At 40.1% G+C, this 23,842-nt stretch overlaps 1 protein-coding gene across 4 annotated transcripts in view; it reads right to left on the bottom strand.

Annotated features, from left to right (window-relative positions):
- Positions 1–731: 731 nt before the first annotated feature.
- Positions 732–23,842, bottom strand: part of LOC122561624 (troponin T, cardiac muscle isoforms-like) — a 43,612-nt gene continuing 20,501 nt past the window's right edge. For all 4 annotated transcript variants that reach the window (XM_043713546.2, XM_043713547.2, XM_043713548.2 and 1 more), the window contains 8 exons: positions 21,506–21,563; positions 19,132–19,248; positions 17,178–17,255; positions 12,069–12,182; positions 11,278–11,390; positions 10,746–10,836; positions 4,627–4,670; positions 732–1,137 (listed from right to left, as the gene is read on the bottom strand). In XM_043713546.2, coding sequence (XP_043569481.2) covers positions 1,086–1,137; positions 4,627–4,670; positions 10,746–10,836; positions 11,278–11,390; positions 12,069–12,182; positions 17,178–17,255; positions 19,132–19,248; positions 21,506–21,535 — 639 coding nt within the window. In that variant the 5' untranslated portion in view covers positions 21,536–21,563 and the 3' untranslated portion in view covers positions 732–1,085. The remainder of the gene's footprint in view (positions 1,138–4,626; positions 4,671–10,745; positions 10,837–11,277; positions 11,391–12,068; positions 12,183–17,177; positions 17,256–19,131; positions 19,249–21,505; positions 21,564–23,842) is intronic.

The raw sequence follows: 23,842 nt of genomic DNA, 5'->3' as shown, positions 1-23,842 counted from the left end.
AATCCACCACAGCCACTTTCAAATATCATCCATATAATTCTCTTCAATTATTGCATTCTGAAACACATATTTACTCACCTTTCACTATTAAAAAAGCTGTGCAAAGTAAACAAAGTAGCACAGAAACTGAAGGGAGACATCTGTCCATTGGTAGAATGTGCTTGCTCTCCATCTGTTCCTGCTAGTCGGAGAGGTACTTTGAGCACCAGTGCAGTGCTACTCTGCCAATGGTGAGCTGCACACTGAGAAAGAGGGGCTGCTGCAGCTCTTCAAATGAATGTTACATGGAGAGAAGGCTCATCTGGTCAGCTCAAGAAGGTAACTGGGACTGCAGTGGCTCATAATATTCTGATGTAATCACACAGCACTCCTGGCTCCATTGAAACAATGCCAGATAAGTTAACCAGATTTTAGTTAATGGACCATTCTTGGTGCACCAAACTTAGCAGGAGGAGAGAGCTGGCAAATTAATCATCATAATCTTAAGTAAAGGATTGTCCCAACTCCATGGAGTGGCAGGAATTTGGAAGCTGCTCATCAAATCTTCCATGCAATCCCAAAAAAGGTGAGCCCAGCTCACATGGAATATGTTGAACTTACTTTACAATCCAGTGAGTGTATACCAGAACATGTGCAGAATCTTTCAAGAGTACTTTAAAGAATGTGCTTAGAAACAATAACTTCACATGGAATCAATTCCAAGATTCAGTAAAATACATTAGACTACACAGTTGTATTAATATTTTAATGTGCACATTTCAAACGGTGGAGGAAGAGGAAAAATTTGAAAATAATATTTTCAGAGTTACTCAGAATTACATCCTGTTGACATGGTGCTAGCAAATTCATTCATATTTTTCAGAATGCATCTCTATTTGATATCTGAATAATGAAATATGTAGATAATTAATGCAAATGATCAATTTAAACCTTCACATTAAAACATAAACTGGTTGTTTTGATCATGCCTTTTTGAATAATTTCAATAACAACCATCTTGCTTCTTGAAATCCAGTCTCTGGTTAGTAGGAAGGTGAATACAATCAGAAGATAGTGCTTCCTTTGTCGATGTGCCCATTCCATTATTACTTCCAACGACCACCCACCTTACCCTTGCCACGAGCTGCTTTTGTACTGCTGCGTGTTTGAAAATAAAAAATAATCATTCACCAATGTCATTTAATTAAAAACACATGTTAAAATCATGCATTACCTAGTTCTTAATCTTTGGTTCCCATACAACATGAAACAGTACGAGTCATTGCACAGATTTGACTAAATATTGTGTAATACAAGATTAATGGCTTTCTTAGAATGGTCTGATGAACAACGGTATAACAAAGCTGCAGTAAATGGGTAGGAATAGTCTGAAGGCCTGATGACTGTATTAACAGCAACAAAAACCACTGACTTTTGGCAGGATACATCATTCAACCTGAAACAGCTTGAGATGGGGAACAGCAGCAATTTTAAAGTAGTAAGCAAAGTGAAACACATCACTTCAAAAAAAAAAATCTCAATTTCCTAAGCTGAAAGGGAGATCAAAGATTAAAAGGAACATGAAAAATTTCACGCTCAAACCAGCTTTCTTAAAAACAATGACTATTGCAATTATCGAGAAAAAAAGAGAACGAATTAGAACTTGTGATTTTGTAGATATTGTTGCATTGGCCCCATTAGCAATATCTGTCCCATCCATTGCAAACATAATGTCTGATAAATAGTTACAACCAGCATTTATCACTAGCTTTCAATCAAATACAAATGGTTAAATTGTACAGTCTACACATCAACTCCTCTTAAAAATTACTCACTCATTCTCATTATGAAGATAGAACATGTGTCACAAATTCTAAAAATAATGAAGCAAGCTTTTGTACAGGATACTTTATCTCTATTAACTTTTTGTTGCAAGAATTCTGATTATTAGACAGTAGAAAACAGAAACCTGGAAGCTTGGATCTGGCAGTTCTTGGCCAGAGAGCTGTACAGTAGGCTGTCGGCAATTGAGGACCTGGTCATTCTGTTGACCATCAATAGACAAAGTGGCAAAATTCAACCCCATGAATTTTTATTGGTAATGATCAACAAAGACGTTTCATTCATTTTACTTTGATACAAATGATCTTGTATTTATGGATAACCTTCTATGACATTGTCCATCCTAAAGTCAACTTCTTTTGGGAAATGGGAAACTTGGCTGACAACGGACAAACCACAATGAAACAAATGAGTACATCATCTATTCTCGATGTCCTCGATATTGGCTGATGGATTGCTCGCGTTGAAATGATTTTTATCATTCTAAGTAGGCAAACAGGACTTTGCTTTAAAGTCTTGTTTAGACGACTGTGGCACAGCCTTTCCAGTAGATCACTGCAGCATTATAATCTGGAGATGCAGAATGGGACTTTGTGAAGGTCCCGGTGTACCTGACTACCCAGGAAGTTTAAACTTCCAACAGATAAATACCCAGCATCTGGAATCCTCCAAAAGAAAATTCCTAGCTCAGTTGGGAATTGGACAACTTTGGAGAGTTTCAATCAGTGACCTGGATAGTCATAAACAGAAACAAAGTTATAGGGATTAAAACCCACTCCCCTACTAACTGGCTAACTGCCCACCCTGACCCAGCTTTTTCTGTCCTCAACCTGACTCGACCTTAACCATGTGCTGTCAAATAGAATCTTCCCAAACTGGATCAAATCCTGGAGTCCCCTTACCAACCAAGATTACCTCCCAACTTCCATGCCACTCCACAGCCTCCATCCACCTGTCACCCTACTCCCCTCATCAAACACCAGGCTTTGCCTCCCATGCACCGCATCATCAGAAGATTAACCATAAAATGCACAGGCAAGCACTCTTGTGCTTAAATGTCAAATGAGAATTGTTCCAACACCGATTGGAAGTTGTGGTCTTGTACTTTTGACAGTTTAATATGAAGTGTCTACCTAGATTATATACTCAAGTTTCTGCCTTAAATCTATTTCTTTTGATTCAGACAAGAATGAGAGCTACAACAAATGCTGACATCTGAAAGTTTCATTTCAATTATTCCCACACCTGTTCTAAAAAAAAATTGAAAACTATTTACCTTAACAGCACTCAACACAATTAATAACAACACTTGACTACTCAACACAATGAGGAGCTATCCATATAGAAGGACAAAGAAAGAATATCAATTGTTTAACACAGAACAATGATGTTTCTAAGTTACAATTGTAGGTCTCAACATGGTGTTTTAATAATTCATTAACTAAGTCTGCTACATACTAGATCTTGTGGTACAATGGGTAACGTCTCTGCCTCTGAGCTAGAATCTCAGGGTTCAAGTTCTGCTTCAGGACCTGATGGCCAATTAAGACCATAAGACATAGGAGCAGAAATTCGGCCATTCAGCTCATCACGTCTGCTTTGCCACTCAATCAAGTCTGATAAGTTTCTCGACCCCATTCTCTTGCTTTCTCCCCATTACCCTTGATACTCAAGAATGAATCCATCTATCCATCTATCTCTGTATTAAACATATTCAGTGAACTGGCCTCCATAGCCTTTTGTGGCAGTGAATTCCATAAATTCACCAATCTCTGGCTGAAGTTTCTCCTTACGTCCGTTCTAAAGGGTTTTCCCTTAACATGAAGGCTAGGCCTTCAGGTCCCAATCTCTTCTACCATAGGAAACACTTTCCCAACATCCCACTCTGTCCAGGTCATTCAGTATTCTGTCTGTTTCAATTAGATTCCCCCTCATCCTTCTCAACTCCATCAAGTATAAACCCAGAGTCCTCAAATGTTCCTCATATGTTGAGCTTTTTATTCTTGGGACCATTCCCGCGAAGCTCCTCTGAACCTGCTCCAGGGCCAGTACATTCTTCTGAGATATGAGGCCCAAAATTGCTCACAATACTCCATATATGGTCTGACCAGAGCCATACAAAGTACATCCCTGCTTTTACATTAAAGTCCTCTCAAAATAAATGCCAACACTGCATTTGCCTTCCTAACTGCTGACTGAACCTGCAAGTTTACCTTGAGAGAATCCTGGATGAGAATTCTCAGGTTTCTTTGCACTTCAAACTTCTGAATTTTCTCCCCATTTAGAAAAAAAGTCCATGCTTTTTCTCAAAGTGTATGACCTCACAATTTCCTATGCTGTACTCCATCCACTAGATGGAGTTTCAATTGGGAAATCCTTTCAACATTTGTAAGTAGTCGAAATGATTTCTGGTTAGCCATATGATGGAAAGAAATGGAGAGTCTCTCCAATCCATAGTCTGACCCTAATTCCATGAATGTAACCGTGTCACAGCAACTTGGATATCCTGATGGTTTGGAAGGCTGATTTGAAAGACTTTGTATTATTTGTTAATGGCACATATGGAAATCAAGTCACAGCATGCAAACTAATTAATTCCATGTCGAGTTGATGGATAGATTGAGATCTCCTTAAAAATCTTTTTTTAATGTCCTTCTCTGCATGACTGAGGAGCTTTCAGTTTGCTGGTGTTTATTGCCTCTTTCCCTTAAAAAGACAGAGACTGACTCTGAGCAACTATGACCAAATGTCACTGAACTGACACTCAAGACAAAGGGAAATTGCTGTTAAAGATTTTAAACTTACAATTTTCCCATCTGTTCATGAACTCTAATCTGCAGCAGGTTGATCTGAAACAACAAAAAATAAAGCAGCAAGATTATTCTGTTTGGGATACTGAAGTAATCAGCATTCAGAGAGAGCAAGATGTGGACAACATTCAGGGTTACGTTGATAAATAGCAAGGGACATCTATACCAAACAAGTGCCAGGCAATGACAATCTACAACAAGAAAGAATTAGCCATTTCCTATTGACTTTCAATGACATTATTGTCACTGAATATCTCTATTAGTCTGGGGTTTTCAGCTGACCAGAAACGGAATTGGACGGAGGACACAGAATAGATGAGAAGGCAAGTATTGAGGTTGACACAAGGAGCCTGCAGAAGGGGAAAGGGGAGAGGTTGAGTGGACAAAAACAAAAACAACAAAATATAATAAAATGGGAAAAATGTGAGGTTATGCACTTTGGCAGGAAGAATAGAAGAGCTGAATGTTATTTAAATGGTTGAAGTTTACAGAAATTTGCAGCACAGAGATTCGTGGATCCGAGTGCATGAATCACAAAAAGCTAGCATCCAAGTTCAGTGGGTAATAGAGAAGGTTAACGGAATGTTGCCTTTTGCTTTATAGATATTGGAGTATGAAAAGGTCTTGCTAAAACAATACAGTGAACAGCTTGGGGAGCTGGAAGTTTTTGTTGCAAACGTTTCGTCCCCTGGCTAGGCGACATCATCAGTGCTTGGGAGCCTCCTGCGAAGCGCTTCTTTGATGTTTCCTCCGGTGTTTATAGTGGTCTGTCCCTGCCGCTTCCGGTTGTCAGTTTCAGCTGTCCGCTGTAGTGGTTGGTATATTGGGTCCAGGTCGATGTGTTTGTTGGAGTTTGTGGATGAACTGACCCCAATATACCAACCACTACAGCGGACAGCTGAAACTGACAACCGGAAGCGGCAGGGACAGACCACTATAAACACCGGAGGAAACATCAAAGAAGCGCTTCGCAGGAGGCTCCCAAGCACTGATGATGTCGCCTAGCCAGGGGACGAAACGTTTGCAACAAAAACTTCCAGCTCGGCGAACAGAACCACAACAACGAGCACCCGAGCTACAGATCTTCGCACAAACTTTGAACAGCTTGGGGAGTTTTTTAGGGAGGGATGTACTGACGTTGGAGACAGTCCAGAGAAGGTTCTGGATGACAGGAAAAGTTATTGAAACATAAAATTCTTCAGGGAAGCAGGGTTGATGTGGAGAAGTTTTATTCCCTTATAGTAGAGTCTGAGACCAGAGGGCAAAATCTTAAATTATTAGGGATACAAGGAAGATGGTTTCTCCCCCCTTAGAGATTCTGGATCTTTGGAACTCATTACCTAAAGGGTGCTGGGACTTGGTCAGTAAGTATATTCCAGGCTGAAATAGAGAATTAAGGTTTATAGGAAAGAGGATTTTCAAATCAGCCATAATCTCATTAAATGGCAAAGCATTCTGTTCCTACTCCATTTGATCTTACAGAAATAGCAGTGGAGACATTATTATAGTGACATTCTGCTCTTCTGATGTAACTAAATCTTAAAATGAAGCTTCATTCTTTTTAAAGGTGAAAGGCACTTTGAATTTTTTTTAGTCATTTGACCATTAATGTCCATCTCAACAATTTTCTCTTTCCTGCATGTACGTTGGTAATGAACAAATGAATTGTTCAGTAACCTAGTCACTATTTGAACAACATAATTTATAGAACACCTTCTAGGACCTCAGCAATTCCCAATGAATAATTTTGAGTGTCTGGGTATCTGTTGTCGCATAGGAAGTGTAGCCAATTTGAGCAGAACATTGCATGAACTTTGGGACAAATGTTGGCCAAGTCACTATTAATACGAACAGCTAGCTCTGCTAACCCTTGACTGTATATTAATTATGATCAATAATTGTATTATAGTCAAATTATTTGCAATGACTCTTCCTTCATTTTATTCGCATTGTTATCTGAGTGAACCTACCATGGCTCTCTCTCCCCATTTCAGTGTTCCTGCTGCTTTGCATTTACAGATACAAAATATTGAACCTATTTCGGGATCATTAGGTTTCTTTGTAAATTTCTTTTCAGTTCAGTTGACAGCCAAAGAAAACATATTCTCCAGCTCATTTCTCTGCAGTTCATATCTTAAATGTTCAGGTTGCAGGCTGACAACAGCTCTGGTTGTGATTGGATATCTGTTATGTATAGGAAATGAACATCCAACCAAAACTTCTCAACTAGGGTCTATTAACTTAGTGACAGGGTCTATCTATCTATGGATCTGTATTTTGTACCATAGCTTAAAAAAAAATTCTTTTTGCCTATAATTCCTAGCTCCTACACAAACCTGGCAAGGTGATTGGACAATTTGAGAAACCTGCTAAAAAGAATACAGGCTAAGGGCTTTATAAATAGAGGTACAAGAATTCAAAAACAAAGGTGCGTTGTTATGATTTTATAAAATCAATTATCTGGACTCGGCTGGTACCTATATTCAATTCTAGGTTTAGGTTTGAGGTCATGACCTATAAAAGAGTGCAGAGGCAATTTACTATTTAGTAACTCTTTCTAAAAGGGCAGCATTAGCAAGACTAGCATCTTGTTCCTCATCCCATATTGCTCTAGGAAAGAAACTTTACTTTCATGATTACACCAATGCTCATGTCTCCAAAGGAGTGACAGGGCAGAGTCTGCATGTACAGGAGGGCGTCCTTGACTGGTAGGTGTTACAGGGGCTGGAATGCTCCATCTTCCTTCAAGGTGCAATTTAAATTTAACAAGTCTCTGTTGGAATTTTGATTTCTGTTCAGCGCTGCTTTATAGGGCTGTCATGAGTTAATTTTGCCAGTTTTTTGGGAGCTTCAAAACACCATAGTATCCCAAGCGGCTTGGCAGAGTGGCTCGTTCCTATCCTGGGCCGCTGAGAGCCAGGGGACAGTTAAAAAATTTAGGATCTCCCATTTGAGACCGGAGATAAGTAGAATTAGGTTTTCTTGGATGCTGATTTAAAGAATTCTTTACCCCAGTGAGTATATATTCAGATGGCTTATGGAAGGCAGACAGGTAGAGCAGTTGCTACCACAATCAGACCAGCCAAAATCTTATCAAATGACAGAGCAGTGCAGGGAGGCCAAATAACCTTTTCTGCTCCCAATTCCTCAAGTCTAATGAACAATTGGATAGATTTTTCGAATAATTAGCACAGACAATGGGCCAAATAGCCTCTTTCTATAATGTATGACTCTATTTCTTCAATAGGTTGAGATTTTGGATGCTTAAGGTTTTTTTTTTAATTATCGAAAAGCAAACTATTGCAGATGCTGAAAGTCTGGAAAAAAAATAGCAAAATGCTGGAGAAACTCTGCAGGTCTGGTACATCTGTACAGAGAGAAACAAAGTTATTGTTTCAACTCTTTGGACCTGCAATTTCTCCAGCACAATTTCTTTTATTGAATGGAGTAAATTAAGAAAGTACATCAGACAAAAAGCAATTATGAGAATAATTGTCACTATAAAACACACGGTGGCAGAACCACTTTATCAATTCCATCCCCAAAGTGTAGTTTTCTTTTCTAACTGAGCAGCTACAGAAGTGATTATATTGGAGAAGCCCTACAATAGGCGAAGTCAATTGGTCAATGGAGCATGCCAGGTCAGTGCAAATAAGGCTCAATTCAACAGCTTCTATTGCTTTGTTCAAATGATACACATCCAGAATGGCTGAATGATTTAAGGTGCAGTCAGATACAGTACTAAGGAACTGGGAAGTGAATGTAAGACTGCCTAAGCTGTGATTAGGTGAATCAGTTTTAATGTCAATAGAGCTGAATCCCACAACCTGCAAACCTGTGTAAGATTACTGTGACCTGGTCAGCTCAACTGGGACGCAAAGACTTCGATATTAAACTCGATCTGCCACTGCCAAATTTTTTTGTCTTGAAAGGCTGATTCATTTGCATGGCCTGACAATCTAAGAAATTCATAATGCAGGCATTTGTGTCCAGGCCATAAGGGGTTCAAGATCAGTTACTAGAGTCTAGCATTACCAAGGAGCTCTAGGACAGGAAATCATATTTTAGGGCTACTCTAACTACAGAAAGTTGTAAAATTCACAACTTACAAGACTAGCAAATTTCTTTCAGTTCTGTTAAGTCAAGTAGGTGTCGTAGTTATGCCTTACATTTGTATGCAAATACACAACCCCAGAATGTGTTTAAACAGCATAGCAGATAGAATTTCCAGCCTACGCACAGAACCCCAAATTCATTGGCGAAAACTATTTGCAGAATGTTTTAGAAAACTACCGATAAACTCCAGAACTACATTTATTTCCTCATGTGGAGGAAGTGATAGCCTAGTGGGTATTATCGCTGGACTATTAATCCAGAGACCCAGATAATATCTGGGGACCCATGTGTGAATCCTGCCATGGGAGATGGTGCAATTTGAATTCAATAAACATCTGGAATTAAGAATGTAATGGTGACCATACAACCATTGCTGATTGCTGGTTCACTGTAGGGAAGGAAACTGCCACCTTTACCTGGTCTGGCCTACATGTGACTCCAGACTCTCAGCAATGTGGTTGATTCTTAATTGCCCACTGGGCAATAAATGCCCTCATAGCCAGTGATGCCCACATCTCAAATGATTTTTAATAATGGCTTTCGAGAAAAGTATGTTGGCCTTGTGTTAATTATATTTCTAAACATATAGCTTGATCAGAGTTGCAATGATCCACAAGACAATTTACTTTTTTTTTAAAAAACAGGACAGGCATTAGGTGTAGAATCATCTGCTTTCCAGTCTTTAAGTTGGGTGGCAGGATTGAAGAGGGATGTGTTGAGTTCGCTTTTGTCTAGAGATCACGTGCAGCTTGGCTCATTAGCTAGCCAAGTGTGGCTCAAATATTGGGCAGGCACTGACACATATTGAAGGCCCTGGTGCTTTTCAATGCCTCAGGCTCAATTTTGTGGCCCTTCACCCTTCTCTTAGGGCAGCACAGTGGCTCGTAGTTAGCACTGCTGCCTCAACTACCAAGGACCTGGGTTTGATGCCAGCCTCAGATAACTGTGTGAAGTTTGCACTTTCTCCCAGTGTCTGCATCGGTTTCTGCAGGGTGCTCCAGTTTCCTCCTACAGTCCAAAGATGCGTAAGTTAGGCAGATTGGCAATGCGAACCAAATTTGCCCCATAGCATTCAGGGATGTGTAGGTCAGGTGGGTTAGCAACCCCAATGCAGTTTTATGAGGTTGGGTCTGGATGAGCGAGTTTTCAGAGAGTCAGAAAAGACTCAATGGGCCAAATGGCCTCTTCCTACAAGATAGGGATTCTAGGAGTGTATGATTTCCCCAGTCAGACTGCTACCCTCAGCTATCCTCCTATCATACACATCCACATCATACTTCAGCCTCTCACCCCTTTCATCCCCCAAGCCTTTGCTAGCTGACAATCTGCTGCATGGCATTCATAAACAAGCACTCTCGAACAAGAATGAAGCAGAAAATACTTACTCCAAAGACCAGGAAGAAGAGTACCATGCCAGGTTCACACCACATATATGCAGAGTCAGGTATCTGAATGACTGTACTGTTCATTTCATCAAAAAAGTAAAACTGGGACGGGGAACTTAATTATGGCAAGTCGGCCTTTTATTGAACATTTATGAGATACAAATAAATGCTGCCTTGCCATCTGGAACTTGACTCACCTTTAAAGCTCAGGAGCACTAACTTGTGAAATTTCATCCCACCACTGGGTTTCTGAATGTTGGCCTCCCACCCAATTAATGTGCCCTGACCATCTTTCCTTTCATTCCCAGGAGTGGGACACAATCCCACCTTTGGAGATGGACAGTCTGAATGAGTCAGCCCTCGGTGTGCAGTAGAGAAACCTTAATTACAAAGTTAACAAGCAGAAATGGAGCCTCTTTGGTCCCTCAAAGACACACACGTTTAGGCAATGCAGATATGTTAAGCAGAAATCTTTCAAATTGGCAGGAAAACAGCTTTATTGAGAGAGCCAGCCATAACAAAAATGAGATGAGTCACATCCTTCTGTATTAAAACGTTTTACGATTCTAACAAAGAATAATGTCAGAACAAACAATGTGAAAATTGTACATACTTCATATTTCTGCCTCTTCAGGTTTTCACATAGATCAAATTTCTCTCCCTCAAGTTGCTGCAGCCAGTCTGCCAGTTCCTGCGCTTTCTCTCTAAATGGTAACAGATATTATGACACAGTCTGTATCTGATGTATATTCTTCTACGGATATACAGGTGTACATAGATCAACATCTTCATTCAACACATGCAGAGTTAGAAATGCTTTACACCTTCTCTCACAATATTTTCAAGGAACCCAATTTCGCAAAATGCAGTGTTAGCTTTCAGTTTGGCGGAAACGGTAAGGGGGCTGGAAAACAATGAAAATGTTACTTTGGTTCCTGGCCGACAGAGAGCTGAACAAGGATGCTACATCGTACACAGGTGGCAGAGGGACCAGGGACACATTAGCAAGAGCTGTTAGCATTTGTTGCAGTTAACAAACTGATAAAAGGTTAATTAGTTCTGACAGCACTTGTGCTAAGCTACAAATTATCACCACAGCAACTTTTTTTTGCCAGTTCACGTCAATTTCACTGGCAAGCACTTACTTGAGTTTCTGTTCATTAAGGTTCTCTGTATTAAGAGGTTTGCGTCGATCTGCCAGAATCTTCTTTTTCTTTTCTCTCTCTGTTTGCTTCCTGCCACTTCGACGGATTTCAGTCTATCGAAGCAGTAATATGTAATGACTTGCCATCCAAACATATCCATTCTACTGAGCGTATACACAAAATGCTTGTAAAATTGGTAAGCCCTCATCTGGAGGATTGGGTATAGTGCTGGTCATCATACTTATGGAAGGACGTTATGCATTGAAAGCAGTTCAGAGAAGGTTTATTGGAATGAACAGATTGCCTTATGAGGAAAGGTCAGACAAGTATAGATGAGTCAGGGGTGACTTAATTAAAATAGAAGATCCTCTTGTGGGAGAATCAAGAACTAGGTGTCACCATTTTCTTTCCTTCCGCCCCTCTCAATTACTGTCTCTTTGGAATTCCCTTCCTCAAAAGGCAGTGGATGCAGGATCTTGAAATACCTTAAGGCAGAGGTCGATAGATTTTCAATTACCAAGGGGATTAAAGTTTGGGATATGCAGGAATCGAGTTAAGGTTAAAATCAGATCAGCTATGATCTTACTGAATGGTGAAGCAGGTTTAAAGCACTACATCTTGTTTTTTGTTTGTATGGTAATTATCTCAAATTATAAAAGCAATATAATTTTCTTTAACACAATTAAATTCAAGCATAGGAATTTCTAACAGGAACAACATGAACAACAATTGACCTTGTTCACACAAATAGATGTTAACGACAGACAGTGTTAAATCACAACATCGCATACCTTCTGTAGGTAGCCTCCATAATGCAGTGCCATATTCGACAAAACCTTCTTCTTCTTCATATCCTCTTCTGCTTTTTTCCGAAGTTCCTCCTCTTCTTTTCTTGCCTTTTCTTCCTGGGGAACAATAATTTTCAAAAACCTAATAAGTAAACAGTGTTATATTTTGGTTTGTTATTGTTCTTGGTGCACAGCTTTGCAGAATTTGAGAGTACTCGGGCTGGGTGTGCACATTGCACTTCCTGATGTGTGCTGTGATTCCCAGTACAGAATAACAGATGGAATACATTAATTTAAAAAAAAATACACTCATAGGATTTGAACACCACAATTCCCCTTGTTAATTACCTGGAAGAGGCTGTGTGGGCTACATTCCTAAACCATTTGGTCTATAGGGACATCACATGATTGTTAGGAAAGGTGTTCCAGGATTTTGCTCTAATGATAGTGAAGGAATAGTAATAAAGTTTCAAGTCAAGATGGTATGGGGCTTGGGGGTGCATTTGCAGATGTTCCCATGTATAGGCTCCCCTTGTCCTCCTTGTGAAAGAGGCACAGGTTTGGAAGGTGGCGTGAAAGGACTTCTGATAATATATTGTAGTGCATCTTGTAGATGCTACCAATAGCTGTCATTGTGTATCAATGGTGAAGGGAGTGGTTGGATGTCAAGCAAATGGACTGCTTTGTCCTGGATGGTGCTCAGCTTCTTGAGTTACTCAATTGAGATTTCATGGCATCTAAACGGGTTTTGTAGTCAGTGTTTAAGGCTGGTCCACTTCAGTTTCTGGTCAATGGTAACCACTGGGAGAATAATAGTGGGGGTTCAGCAATGGCAATGCCATTGAAAGTCAAGGAGTAATGGGTAATTGCTCTCTTTTTGCAAATGGAAATTGCATGGCACTGTCTGGCCCAAATGTCACTTGCTGCTTGTCAGCTCAAACCTGGATTTTGTCCATTTCCTGCGTTAAACGGACACAAACTGCTTCAGTATCACAGTTGTAAATGGTGCTAAACATTGAGCAATCATTGTGGCATCCCCAATTCTAACCTTAAGATGGAGGAAAGGTCTTTGCAGCAGCTGAAGACATTTGGGCCTAGAACATTACCTTGTGAAACTCCAATTGGTGATGTCCTGGAGCAGAATTAATGGACTTCTAACACCCATAACCATCTTTCTTTGCACTAAATACAAAGCCAAACACCAAAGATTAAAATTCCAACCCACACCTCAACAATTTCCCAGTGACCCAATTTTGCTAGGACTTCTCAATACCATACTTAAAATGAGACCTTGATGTCAAGTTCAGTCACTCTCACCTCTGGAGGTCAGCTCTTTTGTCCATGTTTGGACTAAGGCTGTAATGAGATCAGGAGCTCAGAAGCCCTGACAGAATCCAAACAGCGCCTCAATAGGCAGGGCAATTCTGAGCAAGTACTGTTTGATACCACTGTTAATTACCCCTTTCTATCACTTTGCTGATGATCAGCAATAAGATGATATTGAATTTATCTTGTACTGAAAAATGTGTTTTTTAAAAAATAATGTTTATCTGTGCCATTAGAATCTGGATGCTTCGATGTAATTCATGGAAATTATTCGGGTTCCAATTTACTCTTTGTATTGTTGGTTGCAAAATGCATTTTGCATAGATGCTACTTTGATTAAGAAAATAGCAGAAATTGAAAGCGAATAAAATAAAAAAAACTGTTCAGAGATACCATTATACATATTTGGAGAAGGCCCGACTTGAATATGGGCCTCCTGGCTCACAGGCAGGGGCACTATCATTGTAACTCTCTTAGTAGCTATTTAATTAAACTCAGGAAATATTCAGCACCTCAGTTATATACAATTCCAGTGAAGTTTATGTTCACATCACAATTTTTTCCAAACTTCAGGAAGGAATTTGCCTCCCAATGTGTACCATATGTATAAGGTCAACATTCCAAAACAAAGATGAATACAGAAAAGGAACTATGTATTGCAGAAAGTTTAATAAAAAAAAGGTGTTTTTCAGTCTCTATATAGCGGTCTTAAAATCATTAAAATATAACTCTAACCATAAACATAATAAATGCCAGTGATTTATTCCACAAAAACCTGAAGCCTTGGAGACCAAAGGTAGAACATGTTCAGAAATCCAATAAAATTTGATGTTATTGTGAGCTTAACATAAAACTAAACTTTCAACCAATTGCTCGCTAGCTCCAAATATCTAAATGTCAATTAGTGTTAGCTCAGGGCATAATATGACAACTTAATTGATCGTGATTGATGTTAGTCTGCTTTTTTATCTATTTTTGTTATGCTTGATCGATTAAAAATATGCAAAATGTGATTTTGAATAGCTGCTACTTTGCTTTGTTTTATTCTTTTGCAATTTCAGTTATTTTCTAAATTAAATCGGTTTAGAAATGCTATTACATATAACTGGAGAAGGCAGGACTAGAATCTGGGTCACCTGGCTCAGAGACAGGGACATTACCATTGTGCCACAAGATTTTTCATTGATTGATTAAATATTGGTATAACCAATTAGAGCCAATAGAAACTTCCAAGAACCTGAGAAGCCAGTGTTATGAGCATACACCATCTACCAGTTTGCTGAGGACACCGTGGTAGGATGGATACCGAACAATGAGGAGTCAGAATACAGAAAGGAGTTAGAGGGCTTGGTGACCTGGTGCAATGAGAACAAACGCTCTCTCAATGTCATCAAAACTAAAACATCTGATCATTGACCTCAGAAAGAAAATAAAAGAGGCGAACACACCCCCATCTACATCAGAGCAGAGATGGAGAGGGTTGTGATGAAAGGAGTGACAATAACGGACAACCTGCCCTGGACATCTCATGTAGGTGCAACAATCAAGAAGGCACAACGATGCCTCTTTCCTCAGTTGGAGCAGGAAATTCGTCCTGTCCATAAATACCCTCACCAACCTTTACAGTCTTACCACAGAAAGCACACTGTCCAGGTGCATAACAGCCTGGTAGGGCAACTACTCTGCCCAGGACCGTAAGAAACTACAGAAGATTGTGTGCACAGCCCAGACCATCATGGAAGCTAGCCTCCCATCCAAGGAGATAAAGTGAGGACTGCAGATGCTGGAGATCAGAGGTGAAAAATGTGTTGCTGGAAAAGCGCAGCAGGTGAGGCAGCATCCAAGGAACAGGAGAATCGATGTTTCGGGCATAAGCTCCCATCCATGGACTCCACTCACACGTCATGTTGCTGTAGAAAAGCTGCCAACATCACAGACCCCTCCCACCCCGGTAATGATCTCTTACAACCTCTTCCATCAAGCAGAAAGTATAGAATCTTGAACAAATGCACCAGCAAGTTCAGGAACAGCTTTGTTCTTGTTATTAGACTGATGAATAGACTTTCCAACTTCAAATAATGTTATCTTGCCTCACATACATCCTATGCAACATAACCTGTATGCCTCACTCTATCCAAGTTTTTTTTTCTCACCCTATGATTTGTATGTCCTTGCTTACAATGATCTGCTTGTACTGCTCACAAAAGCTTTTCACTGTACTTAGGTACACGTGACAATAAGTCAAATCAAACACACAAGGGAATCCTATGTTTGCTGAGTGATTGCTAATGGAAATCAAATATATAAAACACAGAGCAGACACAGTGCACATGAGAATCGAGGAGAGGATGTGGGGTATTGAACACGCTAGTGATATCCGAGGAACCTGAGCATTTATTGCTTGTGAGACCAGAAGAGTGACCCACTTGGTGTGAGGACAACAGTCAGAACCCCAAAGTGCTCTGGACATTTTTAAACTTTTGATTTCAAAATGTGTGATACATAAGAAAAGGAGACGGTTACAGCCAAAAATGGTACAGCAGCTCGGTCAACTGCTCCTTCTCCTTTTCAGCTCAGATTCTTTGCTGCCCAGATCCTTCTGCCCTGGTAGATGTAAATTAACTGCTTGCCTAGGGAGTGGCCAATAGAATTAAACACCTAAATTTTCAAAGATACTTCAAACAGACTATACTGTGGTCTCTTGCAATTACCAAAGTAAAGAGAGGCGATTGACCTCCTGCTTAACAGCAAGCCACCCCTATCCCCTCCAGATTATATCTTAATCTGCAAACATACCTTGTGTATTCTTCAAATGGAGAAACAGAAGAACAGGTGCTTAAAGAGCATATCTATTGGAGTGAACTAGTGGAACTGAATCTTCCCGGTACAGCTGCCTGTATGCAAGTGTTAGTGTGCTGTGAAGGTCATGGCTCAAAAACTATCCCCTAGTTACCCCTGCACTGCAGGTGATGAACTTTCCTGAAGAAGATTATCACAAAGGAAGCAGGATTCTCAGTCACCCTGAATCACAGTCAAAAAGCATTAGGACGACAGAATCTCAACCCTCTGCAAAACTATTGTTCATCAATCCAAATATTCACCTTCCAATATTAATGAAACTAATAACCTCCACTGCAACATGAAAGATACGAGACACTGTCCATATATTTTTGGAAAACTTTTATCCTTTTGGATGCCATTCTTATTTCCAATCTGTGTATACATGTGCTGCATTAATATTTCTTCTTACAGTTAGTAATTAATAAAAACTCACTTTTTCTTAATTCACAACACGTTGATTAAATTATCCCTCTTTAAATACAATTTCCACTTGTGACTGGGAGAAGAGAATCCTAAACTGGGCCTTGTTATGACCAACTAACAAGGCGGATAAATAAAGAAGGAAAGCCAGTTGATCGCTATCACCCGGTAGGTTAACATTGAGTTCTCCTGTCTGGAACTGAAATGAATCAAGAAACCCCAGCCAGGGACAGGCTGAAATAGATTAGCAGGAAGAGCTGATAAATCCTACTGTTTGGCTGAGTTTTTTGCCTCTTGCTAGGCTCTGCAGGTGTATGATATCATGTCTCATGTCGCCAAGCCAGAAGGTGACCAGCAACTCATCCTAGGCCTCCAACAAAACTAGATTTAAAGCTGATCTTTCCCAATATTCACTGATTGTGTATTATTCCTACTTTTTTTTAATACTTTCCTTGCCATTGGATGGGGAGGGAATACATAACAATTCAATGCAAGGCCTTCATGATGTCTGCACAAAAAACTTACAGCAGCTCGGTTCAACCGCTCCTTGTCCTTTTCAGCTCGGATTCTTTGCTGCTCAGATCTTTCTGCCCTGCGCTTCTCCTGTGAATATTTCATTTGGAAGTAGTTATAAAATGATTTTTAAAAATTGGGTACAAGAATGCTTCATATAAACTGTAATGTAGCAGAGATATATACTGGTCCACGATCACTACATACGACAGGCAGCTATAATTCATTAAAATGGACATGAACAGCTATTTCTGAAAAATGAAAAATAGCCAAATGCTACATTAATGCGAGACATACCTTCATAAGCTGCCAGGTAGTTTGGTGTCAACCTCATGAAAGAATTACCATTTCAGACAGTTGACATGTCATCACGTGACTTTCCAACACAGCCTGAACCTTGACTAACTGCAAGTGAACCCCAGGCTCTTCTGGGATTTTGCAATCTTAGGAATGGGTGCCTGCTGTTTTGAATAGCCACATGCAGCAGAAGCTGGTGTCCTCCCTGTAGCAGGTTCAATGGAGCTGGGCTTTGAAATTAGGTGCAAGGGTGGCAGACGGCTTTCTAACTATTTTTCCACCTTCAAGTGAGCAGTTAGTGCTCATCTGACTGTCACTGGTATTAACGCAGTAGCAATCAGGGAGACTCTTTATACAGAAAGCAATATGGAGGTGACATGGGACTCCTGCTGACCCTCCAACAGGCATACACTACCTCCCGGAATTTGCATATGAAGTGAAACTACAGACATGATACAGACTCTGAACTAGGGCTTCAAATTTTGAGCATAAAATTCATGAACTCCACCATACTGACGGTAATTGCTATTCTAACAAAGAAACAGTCTCTGCTTGTGCATATGCTCATCCTCTGCACAGCAGCTGCTGGAACAAAGCACACACAGAATTATTGATTAAATTACATAAAGCGTACTCAGATTTTTAAGCACCATAAGTGTCAGGGAACTATGATTTGATCAGCAAGAATTGAAATAAAGCGTACATTTTTGTGGGGTTAGTTGGCAAATTGTGCGTGCGCTATGTTTTTACATCTGGCACCGGCATTAGTTCATAATTGAAATTTGCTTGATAAAACATTTGTTATACTTGGCTCCAACATCCTGTGGATATACAGATACAGTCTCCAGTCAACTCTTGGGCCATTAGAACCAAACTGTTTGATCTAGGTTTGGGTCTTCAGATAATACTGGATTCTCTGAATTGAGGCAGACAAGACGTTGGTGGTATTTACCAAAACCCCAACACTTCTGGCTGACTGCCTTAGATTTGGATACAACCAAATGTTAAATATAAATGTAAACTTTGCAACACAAAACTGTTGATATATGGGTGTACCAATGGGAGGATTGGGCATGGAATCCAGCACTGGGTACTCTATGCAATTCTGTAGTCTGTTTCTTCCACTTCGTGACACAAAGCTAACACAGAAGACTCTGAAAATTAAACATTTCATTTTTCCACACAAAATGAGGGCTTAATAACGGTACCCATTTAAGTGACAATCATTTGAAATGGCACTTTGCAAATTAATATTAAATTTGGTTTTCTCCCACAGTCCAAAGATGTGCAGGTTAGGTGGACTAGCCAGGCTAAAATTGTCCATAGTGTCCAGGGCTGTGCAGGCTAGGTGGCTTAGCCATAGGAAATGTGGGGTTAGTGGCATTGGGGGAGTGGGATGCTCTTTGGAGAGCTGATGTGGACTTGATGGGCCAAATGGCCTTGCTTCCACACTGTTGGGATTATTTGATTACTATATGATTCTAACTCTTCTTTAAGGAAAGAGAGCAAATCACAACTTCAAGATTTTACCGTATAGCTGCTCTGAAATTTCTAGGAAACTGGTAGCATCAAGCAAGTTCAACACTTGGCAATGATAGACACTTACTGTGCAACAATCAGCATTCTTAAACAATAGCATTATAGATAAAGCCTTTAAACCAAACCGTACAATTCTCTCTTTTAAAGCAACAAGATCTTCTTCCTCCTTTTTCCTCCTCTCGAAATGGGCTTCGATGAGAGTTTGCAGTTCCAACAGATCCTTTTCCATACGTTTTCGTTGAATGTCCTGTGGGCAAGAACATAACACTGATAGTGAAGGCCTTTGAATAACTATCATCTATGTAAGGGAACTGTTCCTTTAGAAAGTGACCTAGCTGTACAATACAGGGCTTACTCTACAAAAGTATATGCTCAGCATGAAGTCTTGTCCAGCAGTAAAAAAGTGCTAGTTACTGGGGCACAGTCATAACAGATGCACATTGCTCACAGCAAACGCACATGTCCAGAGGAGTGTAATTTTGCAATAATGATAAAAGTCATAGGAGAATCTTAAGTAAGGAAAGAGATGCTATATCATGGCTTATTTAAAAATATCTTTGACTTTATACCTGAATTAATCACCATGAAGAATTTATTTATGACCTATTATTTGAGTAAAGAAACAGTACAATCAGCTACCAGAATGCTTTATTGTTGATACCAATGTCCCTGTTTCAAGAAAAAAAGTAAATCTTTTAGTCCACTTTAAATTTCATTATATTGTTATAAACGAAAGGGAGAACATACGCTTTGACAGGAAATGAAAGATTTAACGGGAGAAAGTGAGGACTGCAGATGCTGGAGATCAGAGCTGAAAAATGTGTTGCTGGAAAAGCGCAGCAGGTCAGGCAGCTTATGCCCGAAACATTGATCCTCCAGCTCCTTGGATGCTGCCTGACCTGCTGCGCTTTTCCAGCAACACATTTTTCAGCAATGAAAGATTTAATCCCAGGCTTGGTTAGTATATTTACAATGAACAAAGTATCAATTCCTAATTGTGTTTTGTTTTCTTTTATGCTTGGGGAAGTGAACAGTGTTAATGATAAAGCAAAATACTGCAGATGCTGGAAATTTGAAATAGAAATGGAAAGTACTGGAAATACTCAGCTGGCCTGGCAGCATCTGTGGAGAGAAAACCACACTTAATGGGCAGGATCTTACCACCTTAGGCTTTCTGTCAGTGTTTGCTAACTGACTCAGGAAAAGGGGAGGAAGAGAGTGGGTAAGGGAATACTACTGTATTTTTATTGCCCAGAAAGTAAGTCAGCCAACGATCTACAAGTTTGTGCTTAACTGTAGTTTTAAAAAGTTGAATATTGCATTATAGAGTTTAAATGTGGAAATAAATAAATAAATCAGTTTAATAACTAAGTAAGGCAAAAGGATAAAATTTGTTTAAATTTCAAATAAGGACTGGAAGATAAAAAACCTCAGTGGAATTGTCCCAGTCCATGAATGATGTTGCAATGGTGAGGAAGTGGAGAATATCCAGTGAGGAGCTTCTAGACGTCAAAAGCACAATGGAAGGAAATAGCACTCGTTCAGGCTATGGAGAGTCTCAGGCTCAACCTCTTAATATTAGTGAACCTCATATGCACAGATTCCCTTCTTGGTATCCCTCCCTGTCAACACCACAGGCTGTGAAACTGCCCACATTGCCATCCAATGTGTCTTTGTAAAGTTCATTTCAGGTGGAGGAGGAAGTGTCTTGCAGAGTCAGTGTCTTGGCCTCAGAGCCCATGTAGATACCACTGGCATCTTGAGAGACAAAATAATGTTGCGAACAAGGGGTAGAAGCTCAAGCATGTTGACAGTATATTCACAGTGAGAAAGTGAGGGCTGCAGATGCTGGAGATCAGAGCTGAAAATGTGTTGCTGGAAAAACGCAGCAGGTCAGGCAGCATCCAAGGAACAGGAGAATCGACGTTCCGAGCATAAGACCTTCTTCTCCTGAAGAAGGGCTTATGCCCAAAACGTCGATTCTTCTGTTCCTTGGATGCTGCCTGACCTGCTGCGTTTTTCCAGCAACACATTTTCAGTATATTCACAGTGGTGATAATGGAACAGCAACACAGCATTAGACAAGAATAGGCAACACAGGGTGCGATGCATAGGTAAATCAGGCACGATTTAGAAGATAGTGCAATGAAACTTGCCGGAGCTCACAGAGAGAAGCCCTCCATAAAACATGACAATAGAGAATAGTTGGCCGATTTCTAATAAGATTCTACCTTCAGTTTTTGCAATGTTTCAAAAAATATAAAAGACTATTGGAAGAACTTCAGAGTTCCAACCTTACTAAACAGGACAAAAGAACTGAATACAGGGGGGAGGACGCCTATTTTTCAGGTCAAACTAAAAATCACTAGAAAATCAAGAGCATTATACTTCAACCAGACAAACCTCACATATCTAATTTACCTGATTTGTCTTGCTCTTGGTGGGCAAAACCACATAGGCACCACCCTCCACAAAAGTGAACCCAATTGAAGAAATATACTCACATCAAAGTCAACTTTTTCACCATCAGGCATTTTGGGAGCATGACTTGGTACAAATAACCTGAGGGAGAAGGAAAGGGAGAGAATGGGATTAAATATTATTTCTGAATTTCTGCATTACATACAAGGGAGGTACGAAGGATGTAATCAGTTATTCGGTCACTACAATTCATACTTAAACTACCATAATGCACAATGACAACAACTTACATTTCTATTATGATTTTTAATGCTGCAAAACATGAAGAAGTAGGTTATAATCCCAGCTGATGGTAATGTTAGAGAGGTCAGAGCCTGGAATGAAATTTGGCTTGTTGGACCCCAAAATTTCTTTTTTGCAATTTGTTTACAGCAGTGGTCATTCACTGAACATATTCATACAGTTGCAAATGCACTTTTAAAAAGATAGACCTTATTACACACAAAAGAAAAAAAAAAGCTCTGTTACACTGTAAAAACTGTCAAATTAGAAAGAAGAAAAAAAATTAAACACACGTTTACCCTCAACATCGACCTTACACACAACCCTCAGCCTGAACGATCACCCTGTTCCTACATTAAAGGTCGTTGTTCAGGTGGCATGGTTTACCCGGCTCCATTCCAGCGCATGTCTGCATTCACCAGATGTTATCATCTTTAATTAATACATTTTCATGAGACCCTAAAACCAACAGCTAATGCGGTTTATTCCTTACCAGGTGTTCCTCAAACCTTGTTGTAAGCTTTCACCTTGGACAACTAAAAATATTTGGAAACTTTTTAAACTTACCTTTCCTTCTAAAAGTACTCAAAACATTTTCATCCCCTGACTGTTCTGGAGACTGCTAAACTATACTGCTGTACATACAGGGTCTTTTCTCTCTTGCTTCTTGCTAAAAGAAACCCACACATTCACTAACCTTCAGGATGGCTCTCTGTATTAAAAGAAAACTGGTTTCTGGTCTCATCTCACAGAATCCCTACAGTGTGGAGACATGCCATTCAGCCCAATAAGTCCTAACAACCCACTGAAGAACATTCCATCCAGACACATTCTCCTATCTTTTTCCTTATTACCCAACATTTCCCTTGGCTAAGGCACCTAACCTGCACATCCCTGAACACAATGGGCAATTTAGCATGACTTATCCACCCAACATGCACATCTTTGGACTGTGGGAGGAAACCCACACAGACATGGGGAGAATGTGCAAACTCCACATAGACATTTACCTGAGGGCGGAATCAAACCCAGGTCCCATGGTGCTGTGAGTTAGCAGTGCTAACCACAGAGCCACCATGCTGCCCTTGTATCACAGGACACCACAGCCCAATTAATTTTCCCTTGTTTTCGGAAGCACTAAGTCCCTCTTCCATTTTTTCTTTAAACTGCTTAATTTAAATGTTTATTGTGGTTAGGGAACCATCATTCAGGCCACTTTGTTCTGGGTGGTTTTGACTTCCTTGAGTGCTATTGGATTTGTACTTATTCAGGCAGGTTGATTCCATCACACTCTTGCCGTGTGACTTCTAGACCGTGGATAAGCTTTAGGAGGAGAGCTACACATCACAACCATATAAATACTGTGGCTACAGAGGCTGCTTCTGTTCAGTTTCTACTCAATAGTGACCTCAGCATGTTGGCAGTGTGAATTCAGTGATGGTAACGTATCGAATATCAAGTAGTCTGGTCATTGTTTCTTGACACTGAAGTGCCAAGCATTCACTTCACATACCAGCCCAAGCCTAGATTCTTTCCAGGTTTTGGTGTAGGTGCATATGGAATGCTTCAGGCTCGGAGGAATCGGGAACAATGCTGAATACTATGCAAATGTTAGGGAACATCCCTACCTACCAGCTTATGAAGGCGTTAAAGATGGTTGGACAAGGGATTCTGCCCTGAGAAACTCCCTTGGCCATATTCTAGGACTGAGCTGATTGACCTACATCAACCACAGCCATTTGCCTTCGTATGAGACATGACTTCAATCAGAAGAGGAAGTTTCCAACCCTACATTCCCATTGACTCCTGTTTTTGCTTGGGTTCCTTCACGCCGTATGCAGTCAAATGGTGCTTTGATATCAAGGGCAGTCACTCGTATTCTTATCTTTGGAATTAAGCTCTTTCGTCCACATTTGAACAATGAGTTAGTGATATTAGGAATGGAGTGCTCCTAGTAGAATGCAGACTGAGCATCAGTGGGCATGATACTGGCTTCTCAAATATGCAGTTCAAACACTTGGAGGAGCCCTCCAATATTTGCCTACAGAGGTGCTGGGGATAACACTGCCGTATTGCACAGCATGGCACAATGAAGGGACATTCACATCCGGCAATAAGAACGCAGAGCTCTCAGGAGG

The sequence above is a fragment of the Chiloscyllium plagiosum genome, unplaced genomic scaffold (genome assembly GCF_037043375.1).
Source record: "Chiloscyllium plagiosum isolate Xiang-an unplaced genomic scaffold, Cpla_swu_hap1 HiC_scaffold_23, whole genome shotgun sequence".
In the NCBI taxonomy this organism is placed as follows: Eukaryota; Metazoa; Chordata; class Chondrichthyes; order Orectolobiformes; family Hemiscylliidae; genus Chiloscyllium; species Chiloscyllium plagiosum.
The sequence above is the reverse complement of the archived record's forward strand: the minus strand, read 5'-3'. Positions and strand labels throughout refer to the sequence as shown.